The 15,168-nt window shown below is 43.2% G+C and overlaps 1 protein-coding gene across 1 annotated transcript in view; it reads left to right on the forward strand.

Annotated features, from left to right (window-relative positions):
• Positions 1-15,168, forward strand: part of kcnd1 (potassium voltage-gated channel, Shal-related subfamily, member 1) — an 83,337-nt gene that overhangs the window by 19,882 nt on the left and 48,287 nt on the right. The window contains exon 4 of the mRNA XM_085394132.1: positions 2,422-3,134. Within this exon, the coding sequence (XP_085250258.1) occupies positions 2,422-3,134 (713 nt within the window). The remainder of the gene's footprint in view (positions 1-2,421; positions 3,135-15,168) is intronic.

A 15,168-nucleotide genomic window follows, 5' to 3' on the forward strand; every position in this document is an offset into this window, starting at 1 on the left:
TAATAAAGTAACTAATTATAGTAATCAGTAAAGTAACGGGGCTACTTTAACGGTTTTAATTCTGGCATGTTAAACCGTCTATTGTATTTGTACTTGAACTATGAGACTGCATCGTAGATATTAATTTGACTAATTATAATGTCGACATTTTGTAACATAAATCCAATTAGTCCCACGATGAGTTGCCTTTTGACAGACATGTTATGAAATAGCGCTTTGGAGGGAAGCAAAGCAAGAAACATTGATGCTTCTCTGTGTGTGCGCACTGCTGAGAGAAGGCAGGGAGTGATGGCTTATCTCTGTTCTGATCTCTGTGTAGAAATGTTACAAAAAGCCTGAAACACTGGAACCTACTCTGCTCCCTTTAAAAAGGTAAACGTGCATCCTCGTATGCGTCTAGCAATAGTATTCTCCTCCTTCCTCACTCTGACTCTCTGTTGAGTTCAGTTTACTTCTGCTCTGGCTCAGTAACATATCAGTATTATTGCAGAGCGGGTCTGTGTGGGGCTCAGAGTGAGGACTGAGTAAACAGCAACAGGACAGAGCCAAAGTTTTGTTAATGCACTCAAAGCTTTGACCCATCCAGCCCTGCCAATTACGCACTCTTCCTGATAACATCTCTCCCTCTCATCCCAAATAGATGAACACTCCTAGCAGCAACTGACACACACATAGCATAGACATGTTTTTTGTGTTAAATGTACAGCCATTGTTTTATTATTTGATGGACAGAGGAGTTGCGCTCATCAGCACAGACTGACTTGCCGTGAATATATGTTGGCAAATGATCTATATTTATATATTGGATCTTGATTTATTGCAGACCTTCACCAATCTGTTTTAGAGGGATTGCAGTCAGTGCGAGTAAACCATGTCAAAGTCGTGTCTTTGCCCCAGATTAGGGGAAAAGTATTGTATTGTTTATTTGTAGTTTATGCATCAGAAAGTATTCAGTAAACTACATTTTTCAGACATAGTTGTGAAAGTTGTCTTCCTTCTCCCACCCCAACCGGCCGTGGCAGATGGCCCCGCCCCTCCCTGAGTCTGGTTCTGCTGGAGGTTTCTTCCTGTTAAAAGGGAGTTTTTCCTTCCCACTGTCACCAAAGGGCTTGCTCATAGGGGGTCATATGATTGTTGGGTTTTTCTCTGTATGTGTTATTGTAGGGTCTACCTTACAACATAAAGCACCTTGAGGCCACTGTTGTTGTAATTTGGTGTTGCAGCAATAAAATTAATTGATTTGAAAGTTATTACAAACTCTAAAACTAAGATAAAAACATCGTAAATATTGGAAAGCATTGTTCTGATTTAATTATTGAGCCAATGATGGGCTATTTCACCAAAGGAGCTCTACTCTGATGCTTCTTTGATTAGAAGTATGCCACATAACTAACCAAAATAATACTTTCTTGTCACTAATATCATAGCAATAACTGCAATGACCATGAAAGTGACAACAGAAACAGGTACCTATTAGTTAAAAATATTAGTTAATTACTTTAAAGTATTTCTTCTTCTTTGCCTTCCAAACGGCATTATTCTGAGGTTCTTTAAACCAGCCATCCCCAACCCCCGGGCCTCGGACCGGTACCGGTCCATGAGTCGTTTGGTACCGGGCCGCGAGAGTTGAGGCTCAGGTGTGAAATGTATGGTTTTCAGGGTTTTTATCGGTTTTCAGTGTTATTTTGTTATCGTTTTTATCATTAACTCGGTTTTCCTGGGTCTTTTCACGTGTGTTATGAATAAATCTTCATTTTTTCAGTACCGGTACTAGTTTTATTTTGTTGTATTTATCCGCGACACCTTAAAGGCCGGTCCGCGAAAATATTGTCGGGCATAAACCGGTCTGTGGCGCAAAAATGGTTGGGGACCGCTGCTTTAAACGATATAAGTAAAATATTGCTGAATTGGAGCTTCACCTCATCACAAAATTCATGGTTTACTCTGATTGGTCAACTCCAGAAACCTGAGAAAGGCTCTTATGTATCAGCATTAGAAAAGGACAAATAACTATCTGAAAGGATTTTGTATGACTTCTGTCTGTTGATGTTTTGGCTCAAGGATAGGGTACGAGGGCAGCCCAGCTGCTTGTAGGCAGTTTAAAGTCATAGGGTCTTTCCTTATCTACAGCGTAGGTGTACGAGGGGATTTGTGGAACTCTGTGTGAGCACAGACTATCAGAAATGGATGCTTGTTGTGCCTGTAATGTGTGTTCACCTGTTCTCCTTTCATAGTAAATGGACCTAGAGTTTGTATTTTTATCTGTCTTCTGAAAAATCCTTTCTACATGAGAAGAAACCTGATCTCATCACAAACTACATACAGTTGTTACAGAATCCCTTTGTTATATGCTCAGCCACATCAGGCACTTAATGTAAGCGACACTAAAGTTTTTCTTTTCCATTCCCCTTTCCTGTGAAGGAATACAGAGACAGGAAAAAAGAGAACCAGGAGCGTCTGGCAGAGGACACAGAGGCCAACGAGTCGATGGACGCCCCACTTCCTCCTGACAGCACCCCCAGGGAGCGTTTGTGGCGAGCCTTTGAGAACCCTCACACCTCCACCATGGCGCTTGTCTTCTACTATGTCACCGGCTTCTTCATTGCTGTGTCAGTGATCGCCAACGTGGTGGAGACGGTGCCCTGCCGGCCTCCAGAGGGCAGAGTTAAGGACCTTCCCTGTGGGGAGAAATATCAGCTGGCCTTCTTCTGCATGGACACGGCCTGCGTGCTCATCTTCACCTTCGAGTACTTGATGCGCCTGTTCGCCGCGCCCAGTCGTTGCAAGTTCATGCGCTCTGTGATGTCTGTGATTGACGTAGTGGCTATAATGCCATACTACATTGGCCTGGTGATGCCCGAGAACGAGGACGTGAGCGGCGCCTTCGTCACCCTCCGGGTTTTCCGCGTCTTCCGAATCTTCAAGTTCTCACGTCACTCACAGGGTTTGAGGATTTTGGGCTACACGCTCAAGAGCTGCGCCTCCGAGCTCGGCTTCCTGCTCTTCTCCCTCACCATGGCCATCATCATCTTCGCCACCGTCATGTTCTACGCCGAGAAAGGCACCAAAGGCTCCACCTTCACTTCCATCCCGGCCTCCTTCTGGTACACCATCGTCACCATGACGACCCTGGGGTGGGTAAACATCAGTTCAGTGTTGTGTGTTTGCTGGCCTGACGTGTAACAGATTTTTATCCTGCTACTGATGACTGTACACCTGTTAAGATCGTCCCCATGGCAACCTTGGCATGTTCAGTTTCCGTAAACACTCTCGTGTCGGGACATGGATACGTCCTCATTATTAGTTATGGAAGACAGTTTTACTGTCTGTTTCCACCATGAAAAGAGATGAAGTGTGTGCGTTGCGTGTGTGTCTGTGTGTTTGCTTCCCACTCGTTGCTTGTCGAGTACGGTGGTGTATCTTCACCCTGCTGCCGCCTACACTCATCACCGCTGCCATGTGGATGGAGTTTGAATGTGTGTGTTTCTGTGTGTGTGTGTCTTCACCCTGCAGCTCTCCAGCCATGATCTATTATCTGCTGTTCAAAGAGCCTTTGGAAACATCAGAAATAGAGCGTGAGTCAGGAATCTGCCATAAGCTCAGAGCGAGCCGACCATACTGCTTTTTAACAACACACAGTCAGCGCGTCTTCTCTATACGACTCTTTACACCTACCTGTCTGTGAATGGAGAGAAAGAGAGTTCAAAAGGTGTGAATGGGAAAGTGTGAATTGCCGCGAATGACTCAAACTGCTCAGTATTGTAGTAAACAATCAGCAGTGTTAAAATGTAAAGAGTTGAAACACTGACTTATTTGGGTGAAAGAAAATAAAAGGTTTTATGGGGTTTTTTCCAGCACAATGCTGGCTATTAAAATCCTGCACTTTGCATCGCATCCACTGCAAAACAAGATTAATGGGTTAGAGAGTTTTATAAAGCTTAAAGTCACGTAAATGATGTTTTGGGAATTTTGTAACTCACGTGTTGTGCTGCCACCAGATTGTACAGAGGGAGCAGTTTGAAAAGATTACATTTTCTCTAGAAACAAAACTCTTTTGCTTCCAGGTTTGACTTATTCTCCTCTCATACCAGCGCTGATGTAGCTGGTTTGCCTGGGTGGCACACCCATCGTTCACAAGCGTACTGCAGAAGGTACTCGTGCCCTAAGCACCGGTATAATTGCTATGGAACTGTGTCGACGTCACCATTGGTGTGCAAAGTGACCAATAATACTGTGGCCCTAACACAGCACCAATTAGGGGGGGAAAACCTATTCCATTAAAATTAGCATCACTTTGATTGTACAACAAACTAATGCAGTTTCACATCTCCTATATAGGACAGAAGGCTTTAATGCTTAAACGCATTCAGTTTAAAGTTTCATAGCTCTGATGTGAAGCCATCACATTAGAAATAAACAGCAGCACTTAGCGCTCACTCAACATTAAAATAATTAACTCAAATTAAAATGTTCTGTGGGCTGAAACATTAACCCCTACACGTAAAACAAACACATCTTAAGAGAGACAGACCCCTCTCACTTTGAGTTATGACTGGCTATAACCCAAAAGGACATCTTGTACATAATGAGCTATAGGAAAACAGGAGCATGTGCAGGTCATGTGGTGTCCACATTAGTTGACTGGTGATGCGCAAAGTGATCATCATCAGTCTATTCTTAGTGATCCTCTGTGTGGAGGACTGTGTGGCCACCATCCACCCCAGCCTCCATCTGCTAACAAATACAATTCACAAATACATTTTAATGGAATTATTTGACAAATTACAAGGCTTAATGTGTGGTGCTGAAGAAGTGTTGTCTAGTTTATGGTTATAACTCGTAACCAAGCTTGTTAACTGATTACTTAGTACTCCACCATCTCACTTAAATATAGTCACTTCTGGCTTCAAAACAAACATCAAAATGTGGAGTCCAGAAACCAACTGGTAACAATGTTTTCAAAAGTAATGTTAAAAATGTTAAATATAAAACGTCATCATAATCCCCAAAGCAAGAGAGAGGAGAACAATTTTCAAAGTCTAACAAAACACATGCACCTCTCCTCTCCTTCCTGCACTGCATGCTGGGAGTGTGAGTGAATGGGTGTGTGAAGGTGTTTGGTGAGTGCGTGGAGCTGCTGAGTGAGTTTGGGACGTTTGGACTGTTTTTTTCGGAAAACTTTGGGCTTATGGGTGGTTAAAAGCAAGGTAAGGCAAGTTTATTTCATTGTGTTGGGTGAAGTGAAGAATTTTAGTTAATTGGCCAGTTTTACCTTTAGTCATGGCGTCCCTCCCCAGTGAGGGTTCGCCTCCCCTGTCTAGTATACATGGGGCCAGGGTGGTGGCACCCCAGCAGTACACCGTGAGCAGGTTCTGCTAGCTGTTGGTGAACAGGTGGGCCATGAGAATATAACTTATGGCTCTCGGATGAACAAGGCTGTGAGGAGCGCTTGGTTCACCCGTTGGTTGAAAGGGGGATCATTCTGGATGATTTGTTTGTGACTGTTTCGCCACTGTTTGTGTCATCTACGCGGGTCACCGTCCCGCCGTTCATCCCGAATGAGCTACTTGAAAAGGAACTGACCCGCTTTGGAAAGTTTGCTAGCGGGTTCAGGGTTGTTCGTCTTGGCTGCAAAGATGCCAGTCACCATGAAGGCAGGCCTTCATGTACCTGAACGATCCTTCGCAGACACTGGAAGTGTTGTTTAAAATAAGATTTGAAAACGGCTTATATACTGTTTACGCCAGTGCAGGTAGCATGAAGTGCTTTGAGTGTGGTGATGTTGGCCATAAACGCTCATCCTGCCCTCACAAAGAGCAGGAGGTGCGCCGTGAACAAGAGGCTCATGCTAGTGGGGTGAGTGAGCAGGAGCGCGCTGTAGATGCTGGTACGGGAGAACCGGCGTCTCGTAGCGGTGCAGAGCCGTCTACGAGCCGCGCTGTCATCAGCTAGCGGCGCAGGGTGACAGAATGGAGGTCGCAGCCAGTGCTCCACAGGCTGGGCTAGAAGAACAGGGGATAGTACACGGGACTAATGAGGTGGAGGATGGATGTGATGACATACAGGACAGGGAAAGTGTGGAGGAAAATCAGGACAGTGGACAGACCAAAGTAACGGCAAGGGAGGTGGGTATTGTGAATGTAGTTTCAGGTTCTTTGAGCACAGAAAATGAGGAAGACGACTTGTTGAAAGATGATTCCCGGTCACAATGCTCTGATGTTGTTTCACAAGAAGACCATCAGCAGTCGTATTCCTTAGAAGATATAAACCGCTTTTCGGATGAGACATTTGGTATGCAGTCTGTGGAAGTCACTGAGTTTTTTCCAGATGTTGATCTTTTTATAAAATCTGTTCTGAAAATAAGAAGAGTTGTTGGTTATGAACAATTGAGCAAACAGAAAAGATTCCGTCTTAAAAAGATCCTGACTAAGTTAAGGAGGGAAAAATGAGGAAAAGCTCCTTTAAAAGCATAGTAAAATGTTCTGAGCACTAAGGGTGTCTTTCTGGAAGCGTCTCACTGTCTTTTCTCTTTTTCTCCTCCTCTTCTCTCTGTCTTATATGGCAAATTTGAGAGTAGGCACACTTAACATTAATTGGGGTAGGGATAGGGAAAGGTGTGCAGTCTTGGTGGAGCTTAGCAAGAACAAAAACATTGATGTGTTCATTTTGCAGGAAACACATAGCACTATGGATAATGAGACAGAATGGGGAATGAGTTGGAGTGGGCAGGCTTTTTTAAGTCATGGTACTAACCTTAGTGCGGGTGTAGCAATTTTATTTTCTTGGCACCTTCAACTGTCACATGTTTCTGTCTGTGAGATCGAGCAGGGAAGGGCATAGGTAGTAAAAGCAACCATCAAGGGAATATCATTTGCTTTTATGAATGTGTACGCCCATAACTCAGCTGCGGGTCGTGTGCGATTATTTTGTAAAATTAATGATGAGTTATCAAAATTAAATAGTGGTTCAATAATAGTGATGGGAGGGGAATGGAATTGCATAACCCACTTAAGTGCGCATGCGCCATTAGCGTGCTGCCTGCTGTAACCCTAATTTCCTTTGGGATTAATAAAGTATTCTGATTCTGATTCAGATTCTGATTCAGTTGACAGAAACACAGGAGAGCCTCACCCACCTTCGAGCTCACTTTTGTCTACAATCGTTCTTCAAAAGGATTTGACTGATGTGTGGAGGAAGCTCCATCCCACAACCAGACAGTATACATATGTTAAAGTTTCTGAGAGCAGTGTGAAGGCAGCTAGGCTTGATAGATTATATGTCAACCAGATGTATAATAATAGACTCGTTAAAGCAGAGATTTCACCTGTTGGTTTTTCTGATCATCATTTAGTGACTGCAGATATTTCTTTATTGATGCATCTTCCATCTGTTCGCACTGGCACTTTAACGTGCAGCTGATTCATGACAAAGAGAGCTTTTTCTGACTTCTGGTGCCACTGGAAACAAAGGAAAACTGACTTTTGCAATTTGGCTCAATGGTGGGAGATGGGGAAAACACAGATTAAGCTTTTTTGTCACCAGTACACATCACATGCAACGACCGCTATTAAAGACTACTATGAGGACTTAGAACGAGGGCTCAAGAGGCTAGAGACTGAGATTATAAGTGGGACAGATAATACAAATAATACCTGGGACAGCAGGAGGAAGGCTTTGGGCAAGTTTCTTCACAAAAGGGCAAAGGGTGCTCTTATTAGGACTCGGATTTCTACTATTAAAGAAATGGATGAGCAACAAGGTTCTTGTTTAAGCTGGAGAAAAGGTTTCGAGCGTCACACCAAACGTTGCACTTAAGGCTTCCAAATGGGAAGGTGACATCTGACTCAGTGGAAATGAGGAAGCTTGCCACTGACTTTTATGCCAGCCTCTTCAGTGCTGACACGAGTGACCCTGAATGTGTGACGAAGATGCTGGTGGGGCTGCCACGGCTGAATCGGCTGTGTTGGAGTCTGCTATTTCATTTGAGGAGATGTCTTCAGCAGTTCAACGACTCAATGGTGGTCGGTCATCAGGAGTTGAGGTCGCTGCTAGGAGAGGACATTCATGAGGTTTTCACATTCTGTATGACCACTGGGATCTTGCCAACGAGTTGCACGAGGGCAGTTTTGACTTTACTGCCAAAGAAAGGGGACCTGGGCTTGCTCAAAAATTGGAGGCCTGTCTCTTTGCTTTGTACGGACTACAAGATTCTTGCAAAATGTCTTTCTAACAGGTTGAAGACCTGTATTGACATGATTGTTAATGTGGATCAAGCATACTGTGTCCCTGAAAGAACTATTATGGACAACTTGTTTTTAATTCGAGACATTATTGATCTGGCCAAGCTCAAGGACTTGGATTTGGGGTTTTTATCTCTGGATCAAGAAAAAGCTTTTGATAGAGTTGATCACCACTATTTGTTTAAAACTTTGGAAGCTTTTGGGTTTGTGAATATTTTCATTTCTTGGATCAAATTGTTGTATTCATACGCTGCTGAACTTGGTTGACCACCGGCAGAGCGAGTCCCCAGTGCAGCCCTTACGAGTCCAGGAAGACCACCCATGACTTCTTCCACTAACTTCTCCAGAAAGCGCAGAGATCTGATTCCAGTCTCCTGAGCCAGCTTGGCAGCTGTTTTCCACTGCCCTGCCGTCCTCAGGCCCGCCAGCTTGATAAGACCAGCATTTACGAGGAACCTCTGCACACAAGCATCCTACTTGGCACCAAGGGATTGTAAAAAAGAGGCTCCTCAACAAAATCACCATAAAATTGAGAACAGTCTCTCTGTACTTTAAAAACAGTCTTCCAAGCAGTCAAAACAGACTGGTAAAAAACAGAGGTCTGTGAAAGGTCCATGCCAGTTAAGTCTATAAGAAACAGGTGCTTGTCATATGTAAGGTCCTTTATTCTGTGAAGCAGCGTAGATGCAGTCTTGAGCCAGGGTGGTTGTTGTCTTTGATAAAGATAACGCTGTGCTGTCTGAAGACGGAACGCTGTGATACGGCTGCGAAGGTCAATCAAACTCTGACCCCCCTCTGACACAGGTAGGGACAGCACAGCAGACCTGATCCAATGAAACCCTCCCCAAAAGAAATTAACCAGTCTTTTTTGTATCTCCTCTATAAGAGAGGCTGGAGGTTCAACAACAGTAGCCAGAGTACAGAAGCGGCCAGGTTGTTAACAACCAGAGTCCTTCCCCTGTAGGACAACTGTGGCAGGACCCAAGTCCATTGAGACAACCGGGCAGCAATTCTTTCAACAGCACCCTCCCAGTTCTTCCCCTGAAAGGCATCAGTTCCCAAAAACACTCCCAAACACTTCAGTCCCTCCCTGTTCCACTGTAAGTCTGGTAACACTGGCTCCTCCTCATCAACCCACCCTACCAAAATGAAACCTTCACACTTTGACCAGTTAACCTTCACGGAGGATGCTCGCTCATATAAGTCCAGTGTCTGTCTGAGTGTTTTAATATCACTTTGACTGGTTATAAAAACCGTAACATCATCAGCATAAGCTGACAATTTTACTGGACTTCCTGCTTCTTCAAAGGTAAAACCTGAGAGTCCCTGTCTAAGATGGTGTAAAAGGGGTTCAATGGCCAGCGTATACAACATACCAGAAAGAGGGCATCCCTGCCTGATGCCCCTCTGAGCTGGAACAGGCAGACTTAACCCTCCCCCCACCTTTAACATGACAGCTGACTTTCCCTCGTTGTCTGTTTGTGCCGCAGTTGGGGAGCAGGATGAGGAGGGAGGCTCTCTTCTTTCCTTTCGAACACCCATTCTGGGTGACCTGTCAACGATTTCGAAGAAGGCTATATATGAGGTGGCTGTAAAGGTGCTGAACAGGGGATTGTTGGCTGGTGTTCTGGAGTCGAAGTGGTCAGGTGTGTTGGCTCCGGGGTCATCTCTAAGGGGCAGCTGGAGGTCCCTGTACAAACCTCCCACAGAGAAATGCAGTGCGGCTCTCCAGTGGAGAATAGTGCATGGGGCCGTGGCTACGAACAGACACGTGGCACATATGGATCCACGAACAGGGAACCACTGTCCTTTCTGTCTGACTGAGGAAACACTGCAGCACCTGTGGCTTAGCTGTCCCAGGCTAGCTGGCCTTTTTTTGGCCTTGGGAGTGTTTTGGAGGAGGGTCTCTTTATCCTGGGTAGGAAGCGTAGGAAGGTTTGCTTGATTCATTTTTTTAATAGGTCAGGCTAAGATGAGTATATGGCTCACAAGGAGGAACAAAATGAAGGGAACCGGATCTGTTAATTTAGGAATTATGTTTAAATGGTTAGTAGGTGCACGTTTGAAAGTTTGTTTATTACAAGATGGTGTCCAACATTGAAGAGTTTGTCTCTATTTGGGGCATTAATGGAGTTTTGTGTATTATCACTGATGATAATTTAGTTTTGAATTTTTGAAGAAAGCTGAATGGAGTGTCTTCTGGTTTTGTTTTTCTTTTTTTGTGTTTATTGTATTTGGGTGGGGTTGATGGTGGGAGGGGAGGGTCGTTCATATGTTGATTTGGCATTCATTTTCAGTTATGGTTGTAAGTTGAGGCATTGATATAATAAAGGTGTGTCAAAGGTCTCCTCTCCTCTCCTCTGTCTCCAGGTCCATTACTTATCAGCAGGGAGAGGCTGACCTCTAAATGGATTCTGCAGGCAGCAAAACATAACCAGGGCTTTTACCTCCTCCCTCTTTCCTTCATTTCTTCTCTTCTGTCTTTCTTTCTACACCCTTGTAGCGAGTATCCCTTTCTTTCCTTCGCTTTGTTGCTGTTTTCCTTCCCTTTGGCTTCACACCAGAAAACATGTGTGCTAACAGAATAAATAAAACTGCACTGTGATGGATGAATTGCCTCAACGGCCCAAATATTGACCTGTGGAAATCAGGTCAGCAGTCACCAGCCTCTTCAAATCTCTTCTTTAATAATCTCCTCTGATGTTTGATGTTCATAAATTAAGTAGAAAAAAATTAATAAAGCTGTCAAAATAAAAATGAAATTTGATATTGGAAATGATGGACATCATTTCATTTCCCTGGAGCTTTGGAGCAGAGTGACCCAGAGTTTTGCATCTGTGCTTTTATGAAGGCCCCAGTAATGCTGAACAGTATGGACACGTTTTCATCAGAGTGGTAAATATGTTGACTCATTGTCTGCTAGTTTGTGTTCAAGCACTGAAGCCAATGCAGAAGCTTAAAGCTGCATTCTTTCCAAAGACCAGCAGGGGGCGACTGCTGTGGTTGGAAGAAGAACTCCAATTAGAGAAATCCTGCCTCAGTAAATGCTTTTCTAATGAGTTTATGGACTCATTCAGTAGCTTTAAATCTACTGACTATAGCATTATTTTAATCTGAAATATTATGGTACTCACTGGAACCAAAAAGAAGGATAAAGCGAGATATTAGGGCTGGCCTGCTGTGTGACTCACAACTCAACTGCTATTGGCCTTTTCCACTCGTTTTTAGGGTTTTCCAGGGTTCTCCATTGTTGTGTTGTTTGTGCTGCATACAAATGAGATTATGGGACTTAAGACCACGTTGGTATAATGACTCCAAGAACATTGAACTGGTACTCAGTTGTAATGGAAAACAACCGAAATCAAGTTGAATCAAGTTGAGTAGGTACTAGAGGAATAGAGACATGTGACAACTAGGGCTGCCACAAACAATTGTTTTGATAGTCGACTAGTCCCCGATTATTTTTGCGATTAGTCGACTAATCAGATCATCATCCATTGGACTTAAAACGTACAGCTTATTGCACCAGCAGCATCTGCTCTTATATAACTATCATTAGCTTACAGCTTTAAGTGTTTAAGGTATGTGCTAACTAAAAATTAGGGATGGGTATCGTTTAGGTTTTATCCGATACCGTTGCCAAACCGGTACTTTTGAAACGGTGCCGGTGCTTAAACGGTGCTCAAACCGTTGCTTAAAGAATGGAGAACACAAACTTTGTCCAAAAACCTCTCATGTTCAGCTGGTTTTTTGTAAAAAGATAACAATGTTAGCCTTTTCTGCAGCTATGGGGCATATATGGCATCACTCTTGGCTGGAAGCTTAAACAATGGAAAAAACACAAACTTTGTCCAAAAACCTCTCATGTTCAGCTGTTTTCCACTTTTTCTTTGGTCATTTTAGCCTTTTTGGCCAGGGTGAAGGGAGTATCTGCCATCAAACAAGAAGACAGCAGCATGTAGCTATGATGGTGTTTGCTAGTTCACCTTACATGCATTAATGTAATAACGTGGTTAGCCTACTCAACGTAAATTACACACGAACAACATTAAGCTACTCACGCAGAGAAGAACGGCTGCTGCTGCATCATCATCCTCATCATTTCTGCTACACTGGCAGGGCTAGGGGCCAGGACTCTCCTCTTCGGGTTTTTGGGGGATGTTGCTAACTCCGGGTCAGCTAACAGGCAACCCACCCGCAGTAGATGTGCACGGTGTGAGGTCTCGCAGCAAGCTATCAAATACGGCGCATTTTTCGGCTTTAAAAAAAACGCTATGCGTCGCCAGGTGTTTCATCGGATTAGAGGTGTTGCCTCCTTTGACAGTATCACCTTAAAGCACTTGTTGCAGGCTGCTGAGTTTGCATCTTTTGCTGTGAAGTACAGCCAGACTTTTGACCACTTCGTCTTGGGCATTTTTAATCTGTAGCTCTGCTCTAAAAGAACGTACGTACCCGGCCCCGCCTACTATCCTCAGAAACGTAAAATGATTGGCTAGAATCTAAAGTGTATCACAGCTCAGGAAAAAAAAGCACAGAAATAAAGCACCGAAATGTGCGCTGCTTTTCGGTCTGGTTACTACCGTTTATGTCAGAACTGGTGCCATCATGGCACCGGATACCGGTACCCATCCCTACTAAAAACAAAGACAAGATGATAGTTTATTAAATTTTAATGAAATTTGCAGATTGTTTCGGTGAAGTTTAATAAACTCCTTGCTATCTAAAATATAACAGGACACCGGAGTATATTCTTGAGCATCTCACACTTCTGATAATCAGCTGTCTGCTTGACGTTTATTCAGCTGTGTAAAAACTATAACTATAACCGATTTACTCAGGAACAAATAAAATACTAAAAAAAGCCAAACAATAACATTTGTAAGTGACTTATATATCATGTTTAACCTGAGTAGCGAAAGACGGCGGTGGGTTTGAAAACGATGTGCCGGGAGTCCGGTGTTCTCACGGCTCTAGTGAGCCTCGCCCCCGGCTAGCTATCGAGTTAGTGGGTAACAGATGTCTCCGAAAACGTCGGAGCGCTTTTGAAAATATGTGTCTTGATAAACTGAGCAGATATTTGAGGTTTACACAGCTACATTCTCGCCTGAAAATATGTTAAACATTTATTTTGTGACCCAGAAAGAATAATAAGAGTAATATTAAAACTAACTAGCTGCCGCCATTGTTGGAAACTGAGCTGGGCCGCGCTATGAATTCTGGGACACAGCTTCTTCTTCTTCGGGGTTTAACGGCAGCTGGCATCCTTGTACATGCAGTGCTGCCATCTTCTGTTTCAGTCCATTATTACACTCTTAAATCCTGCTACTTATTCCTGCGTCTTTGTGATCTTACAAAGCTTCAAACAACGCGTTGACTATTACTTTTTTTTCTGATTGCTTAAGCACATTTTTTGTAACTATTGGCTAATTTTGCAAAACTCTTCACACAAATAAGAAAACCTGTCACCCAATCATCAAAACATTGTAGTTCTCTTGCAAAAGCAAACACAGCTAGATTAACTCTTCACACCTTCGTAAAAATGGTGTTTCCGTATCAAACAGTACACACAAGCCATCATCTACTAAGCACACAATGCGCCAACTGCACACTGATGGTATGAATACAAAACACATCTGGCTTTTGCTTTCTCTGTGCACAAGGTAGGCTATGTCAGTTTGAGCTCATACTTCTGTCATAGATCCATAAGCATAGAGGGATCCAAACTTCAAGTACTGGTGTTTATTCAAACACATCAAAACAAACACAAGTGTTTATTTCCAAGTATAGGATTATTTGCAATCGCCATAATGACTATATGGGTTACGTGGTCTGCAGTGAACATGCTTCCTCTGCCCCCTCCTCGTCTTCCTCTTGCTCCTCCTTGTCCTTGTCGTCCTCTTCATCCTACTTCTTCACCTCCACATCCTCTTCCTCGGCCTCCTCTACTTCTCACTCTTTCTGCTCCCTCCATTGTACTCCGCACACACAGCTTACCTGGATTATAGTGCTTAGGCTGATTGCAAAGTGAACGAATTATCTAAGAAAGTTTTCACATGTGAAAGTGTGCCAGACAGTTGGCAAATTAGTGTTAATGATAGCCATACATGTGTATACTTTTGCTAGGAGTGTGTTGGAAATTTGGTAATTGAGTGTTGTGCAGTGAATTGTGCCTACAGTCTTGCAAAGTGTGTGTTACAAAATTGCAAACTGAGTGCAAAGCAGTTTTTGTGCTTTTAGTTTTGCAAACTCAGTGAGTGGTTTTGCTATAAGTCTGAATAGTTTTAGAGATTGTGCTACAGGAATCACAGTTAGGGTTTAAGCATTCAGAAAAAACTGTAAAACATTAACAGTGTATGCCATGTGCTGAGATGGCCTATAATTCTGTTTTATAAGGCCAGTGCTGCTCTTGCTCTCAGGCTCATATACATCCTGTTCCTCAGAGGAAATGGCTGCTTCCTATCTCGTTCCTATAAATAATACCGATGGTAAAGTGCTCAGCAGCAGTACAAACTCTGTACGGCTGAAATATACAGAGGGGGTAATAAAGTTGTTCTTATACGCTTGTGTTTGTCTAATGTGTTTCAGGTTGGATTAACCTCCCGAGGGCCATAAATGTGTGTTTGACCCGTACTAACAACCAGTGTGTTTTCCCAGAAACTAACCAGGACTCGACTGGTGAAAAATGAACTCGATTAAAATTCAGATGATTTTGCACAAACTCACCAAGCAAATAGCTGACTATCTTTTAGCAATATTTCTTTGTTCTTGAATAATATTTCTTTCATATGCAAAACTATGAAATTTATGATTAACTTAGAAAGATAGAAATGTTTAGAAAGAAAACGAAGAAAAACTGTGGATGAGCTACTCCAACATCATCTACATATTAACTGATCCAACACTGAGTTGGGACTTTGAACCTCCTTTT

Source organism: Rhamphochromis longiceps, linkage group LG20 (assembly GCF_057381845.1).
Source record: "Rhamphochromis longiceps isolate RC_006_pf linkage group LG20, R_longiceps_female_GT1.1, whole genome shotgun sequence".
Taxonomy (NCBI): Eukaryota; Metazoa; Chordata; class Actinopteri; order Cichliformes; family Cichlidae; genus Rhamphochromis; species Rhamphochromis longiceps.